At 41.7% G+C, this 5,535-nt stretch overlaps 1 protein-coding gene across 1 annotated transcript; it reads left to right on the top strand.

Annotated features, from left to right (window-relative positions):
• Window positions 1-1,799: 1,799 nt before the first annotated feature.
• LOC104952114 (F-box-like/WD repeat-containing protein TBL1XR1) lies at window positions 1,800-2,960 on the top strand. The gene is made up of 4 exons (XM_010778869.1): window positions 1,800-1,909; window positions 2,033-2,174; window positions 2,683-2,746; window positions 2,840-2,960. Exons 1-4 carry the CDS (start codon window positions 1,872-1,874, stop codon window positions 2,953-2,955), a joined length of 360 nt encoding a protein of 119 aa, XP_010777171.1. The 5' UTR covers window positions 1,800-1,871; the 3' UTR covers window positions 2,956-2,960.
• The last annotated feature ends 2,575 nt before the right edge of the window (window positions 2,961-5,535 follow it).

Raw genomic sequence — 5,535 nt, 5'->3', positions numbered from 1 at the left:
TATTTCTTAACCAAGACCAACAGAAAAGTGCAATTTTTGCCATAAAGTGTAGCAATAGCATATTTAGGAATATAGTACATTTCAGAGATTCAGGTAGCCTATAGGTAGGTAGACCTTCTGTAAACTATAACACTTTGTTTTTTAAGTAAAACACAATACTTTCAAGTACATTCAGAACATTGGAAACCCTGACTATTAGAAAACATCTCTCTGTTGCTTCAGAGGCCATAACAGACTTTGTTGATTTACCAACAGTTGATTTAAAAAATCTAATCAATTTCAGTCCAACTCTCTCAATAACCTTGGCCAAAACAATAAACAGTTCAACATAAAGTGCCAGTTGCACCAACAACGTAATAAATAGTTCAACATAAAGTGTACCATTTAAAATAAAATAATATTCTTTCAATATCCTGAATGAAAAATAAAATCTCTCTGTTGCATAGGCCACTGTTTGATCAACGCGAATTGGGTGTGGGTCCTTGTACTCCGAGTCGGGCTAACATCCACGCTAGCTTCTACGCTAGCTGCTATATGTTTTGCATTGAGGTGATACTTGAGGCTTGATGTGCTGCGGTGATATGCGAATTCCTTGTTGCATAATTTGCAAACAACCGTGCTCTTATCGACGCTTCCATCCGTCCGTTTTTTAAAACAAAATGTCCCATCCACGGGGCCAACCAAAGCGGTCTCATCAGCTTCTTCGTTCATGTTTGACTATTGTTCACTTTGGTTTGTTGTTGTCTGAAGTCATGAACGTTAGTTGGTGCTCCAGTATAATTGGTACCCCTGAAACTCATCCAGTGAGAAACGTTCCGCGGTGCAAAAATAAGTGCGATTAAAATGCGTAAATTTTTGTGTAATTAATTCATCTTAATTAACGCGTTAAAGTCCCGGCCCTATTTTAAACATATTCTATATTTCGTCCACATTCAAAAAGCGTTATGGTTACCGACAAAGAAGATCTTGTAAAACCCCTTCCAGGATGAAGATGATCAGAAACTCCATTTTTATTGTAGACTGGGAGAACAGAGATTCTGGCCTGTAACGTTAAAGTTTGCACCGTTATCACCCTTGTGAGGCCTTGCCAATGAGGAAATATTTCATGCAGACGTATCCAAAATAGGGCTGGCTCTAAACTTGCTAACAAGACCTTTTCCATGGTTCATAAAAACGTTACTCTTCCACTGTATTGAGAAACAGTCGTCAGAAAGCGATTCAGGGTGATTTACAGCTACAGTATCCAACACTTTTTTTCCATATTGGAGGATTGTTTTAAAACGCAGTACGTGTATCGGATAATGGAAGAAATCTAAACATTGTACATGTGGACTACACCTAAAATAATAAAAGAAGTGATTAACAAGTCAGAAAAGGGCATAAACATGTGATAAATGTACTGCCCCTTCAACACCCATCCCAGGAAAAGCCTTGTCCGACTGCCATTACTGTGAGCCATCATTAACAGCTAAGTGTTAATTCATAACATGAATTTCCTTCCAAGCCCATGGATCGAAGCCAAGGGAGTAAAAATAATTGACTTAACTTTGAAAAAAGAATTATTAATCATCTTCCTTAAATTGTATTTAAACTTCCCCCAGCCTTAATCTACAATTGAGGGCTCATTAATATAACTGTCCAACCCAACAGTGTGCACACACTGTCCTGCTCCTATGCATGAGCACGCCTCACTAAAATAAAAAAACAGACCTATACATTTGACAGGGTGCATTATAGGCCACGTAATCGCAATTAAGTTTTTGTGCCTGTAAAATGTATTTTTCCTTTTTCCTCAACAGATCATGTGAAAAAGGGTTGTTTAGTCATTTAGAAAGATTTACGGAATTGATACTGGGTTCAGGTTCGAATAAATGCTTTCAAACCCCAGCCCTACTCAAGAGCAGCGATGGTCAGTTGGATAACATTTCAGTACTGGTTTGAAGAGTGGAAGCCATGTTACATGACTAACGTTAGATTGTGTGTGTGTGTGTGTGTGTGTGTGTGTGTGTGTGTGTGTGTTTTGACTGGGCAGGTCCGGGGACTCGACAGCGCGGATCTGGAACCTGAGTGAGAACAGCACAGGCGGGTCCACCCAGCTGGTTCTGAGGCACTGCATACGGGAAGGGGGCCAGGACGTACCCAGCAACAAAGACGTCACCTCACTAGACTGGAATGTGAGTGTGTGTGTGTATGTGCCCCTTTGACCACTACTCCTGCCGAAGGCATTCCTTCCATCCACACACTTGGGGGCGAGTCTCTCCCAGGGGGGAAAATACTTTTTCTACCGCTCAGTTGCAAATTATTTTCAGCACTAATATTTAGTTTAGTCATTAGCTACTGTTGTGTTAAGAGAGTCGTGCAGTGGTGACATGTTTCTGTAGGCTGATCTGGAAGTTAACATCACAAGGGCTCCCTAGACTAAATGGGATTTTCCGATAGGATTTGGGGGAACATTAGAAAAAAATAAGGTCTGTAGCAAACACACGTTTTGGTTGTTTTTGGTCGGGGCCTCTTTTCCCAGGGTTTACGGATTCATTCCTCCACCACTCTATGTGTCTCGTTAAAAAACTGTGGAATATAAAATCACACTCAATCTGCCTGAATCAGAATATTCAAATAAACCTGAGAAAGAATGAATGCCACTGACTTCCATTCTAAAAAGAATTTCTTTCTTTCTTTCAGAGCGAGGGAACGTTGCTAGCAACAGGCTCATACGACGGCTTTGCTAGAATATGGACAAAAGACGGTAAGATCAAAGCTCAGCAGGGACGTTCAGATGATGAAATGTTTCCTTTCTCTTTCTTAGATTAGGATATAACAAGAATTTTCATATATCCAGGTAACCTGGCGAGTACATTGGGTCAGCATAAAGGTCCTATATTTGCACTCAAGTGGAATAAGAAAGGAAACTTCATCCTCAGTGCTGGTGTAGACAAGGTAAGGCAACAAGTTTGATAAATGCTTAAAACAAGTTTTTGAGATCATTGAGGTATTAAATGTTTTAACAGAACAAGTTAATTCACTTTGTTCCTCAGAATGTTAAAGTCTTTAGGGTTAGGATGTTCACTATCATCTTTTCTGGTGTTTATTGAAGTGTAGTAGATGCCATTTTAACCGAAATTCCCAATATTGCGACCAACATAAAATCTAGACTAGACCAGTTAAGCCAATTTATATTCAGATAGATCCCTACCACTGATTCATAAATATTTGCACACACTCTTGTGCTAACTAAGATTTTAAATCACAAATAAACATAACAAATAACAGTTTTGCATTTATTGAAGCTGAACATGTTTCAGTGGGCCTTTTTATACCTAAATCAGCAACAGGTGCCCAGCTGGGATTTTGAAGCACTTTTGGAACCCGTTCTCCCTCTTTTTGGGGATCCGGCTCTCCGAGTCCTCGGCCTGCAATTTCCCAGGGCTCTCAGCTTCCTGCCATCCCTGCTCCTCCTGCTGCTGAGTCTTCTGGAGGCTTTTTGTGGCCCGATGAAGGGCGGACCTGTCGTCCTGCCACTGGATGCGAACGCACTCCAACTTCTGCTCAGCCTTTCTTAGAGCGTCACCAAGCTTGATGTTCGCCTGTCCTTGCTCCGTGAGCAGAGCCACATAGAAGGTCTTTGCTTTTTTCTCCTACAAAGGAAGACGATAGTTTCCAAGCTGATCTTTGGCTTGTTTTAGAAGTGCAGCCATGAGGGTCTTTTTTTTCGACTCTAGCGTCTGCAGCTCGGAAAGATGGGCGACATTTGACACTTCCAGCTGTGAAGCGAGGGACGTTGTCTCCTTGTGTCGTGGAGATTGATGTACTTAAGCTCCTGCTGAGTCCATTCCAGAGCAGACTCGAGCTTTGTTTCTTTCTCAAGTTAAGCAAGAAGAGAAGCAGTTGATTTCTCTGCCTCCTGATGGAGGATATTTTTTTTCTCCATGTCGAAGCGGCAGCGTTCAGTCTGGGAGAGATGTTATGCCTTTTTCAGGGCAATTTGGAGATGCCTATTCTCTGCTCATCCTATTTGGAGATAACTCCCTAGCTCCACCTCCACGTGGTTTTAGACACTGCCAGCAAGCGTCTGTCAGCACAAAGCTCATCTGAAGGGCCTCTTTGTCTTACTTCATGTGCTCCAATGCAACTTGCTGGTCCTTGTTTGTGGAGGTCAGTTGCACAAGATTTTTCTGGGCACCCCGGAGCATCAGGCAGATCTTTTTCAGATGCTCGACCTGACTGATACTTCCAGCAAGCCCTTTTGTCTCAGGGCTGCATTTGGTGACTTCCTGTCTTTCTCTGAAAATATCAAGGAAGTTGGCCAGTGAGTCCTCTTGTATTTCTTGGAGGACTCTGCCTTCAGATTTACCTGGGTGAGCCTCGCTTCACTGTCCTGCAATGTTCACTGGGTACAAAACAACCTTAAAAATATGAAAAGGCATATCAGAATGCAATATGGGAGAAGCTGTATAAAACACAAATGTGTGACATTTAGGTTTTGTTCAAGAAGAAATGCATTAAGCAGTGGTTGTGACAGTTGGCTCTGCTGCTAATATTTCTTTAAAGTTGTAATTCAGGGCTCGACATTATAAATGGCCCGCTGGCCCGGAAGCACTATTTAGACACCCCGGGCCAGCATAACGTACTTTCCACTTGCCCGCTCGGGCCACTAAAAATATTGCTTTAAAAAAATTGTCCTGTGGTATTTTGGTATTTTGACTAGCAGCTGTTTGCTGCGGAGCGCAGCGCGAGCAGGCTCCCGAGAGCGGGAGCGCGAGCAGGCTCCCGTGAGCGGGAGCGCGCTCCTTCACTACAGAATATCGCGCCACCTAACCATTCGCCAAAATGTGTTTAATACCAGTGGTAGCCGGGGCAAAAAACAATCTTCAAATAAAAGAAAGTCACCGAAGGAGTTAAAGGAGAGTGACAGGGAGCCTGAGAAGTAGAGGGAGAGAAAGTTTCAGCCAGCTTGATCGATGGAGTTGGCTTCTAGTGGTGCAGTGACGCGTCCTAAAACCCTTTTATAATCTATCGATTAGATTTATGATTCGAAAATGATAAAAGTAGGGTAGACATGTGGAGATTATCCGGCTGAACAAAACGTGCATTTATCAAACAGGTTTGTCTTTTCCACAGACCTTATTTCCAGCTATTTTCCAAAACCCTGTGGAGAAATCCCATTGCTTTTTGTCGAGGGAACCAGCGGCTTACTTCCTGGCCTCTCAATGTGATGCTAATATAAACAAGGTCTTCTGTCGGCTCTGTACATCAATGCCGACCTATGCTGACAAGTAAGTGAAGAGTAGACAATATAAAGGTATTGGCGAAATGTCCCAGCAGTTTAGGATAATGAAGTTTCTAATCTAATCAATTACATAGCCATTACATGTCTAACTCCTAATGACAGGAAGGCAGAAAGTGCATTATACAAATAATAATACTCATAATAATAGCAGAATTTTTTAACAATGACCACAATATCATTATTTTAATAAATCAAATATGAACAATTTAGGAAAATGTGGAAGAACTGATGATTAAAATGTTGTAGTA

This window comes from Notothenia coriiceps, unplaced genomic scaffold (assembly GCF_000735185.1).
Source record: "Notothenia coriiceps isolate Sejong01 unplaced genomic scaffold, NC01 NC01_scaffold00019557, whole genome shotgun sequence".
Taxonomy (NCBI): domain Eukaryota; kingdom Metazoa; phylum Chordata; class Actinopteri; order Perciformes; family Nototheniidae; genus Notothenia; species Notothenia coriiceps.
This window is presented reverse-complemented; position numbering and strand designations above follow the sequence as displayed.

Excerpts from the sequence above, each read along its gene's own strand:
- LOC104952114 (XM_010778869.1), top strand. The coding sequence starts at position 1,872 with ATGCTTTCAAACCCCAGCCCTACTCAAGAGCAGCGATG. Across the intron at positions 1,910-2,032 it reads CCTACTCAAGAGCAGCGATG|GTCCGGGGACTCGACAGCGC; the intron begins GTCAGTTGGATA and ends TTGACTGGGCAG. Across the intron at positions 2,747-2,839 it reads TAGAATATGGACAAAAGACG|GTAACCTGGCGAGTACATTG; the intron begins GTAAGATCAAAG and ends TCATATATCCAG.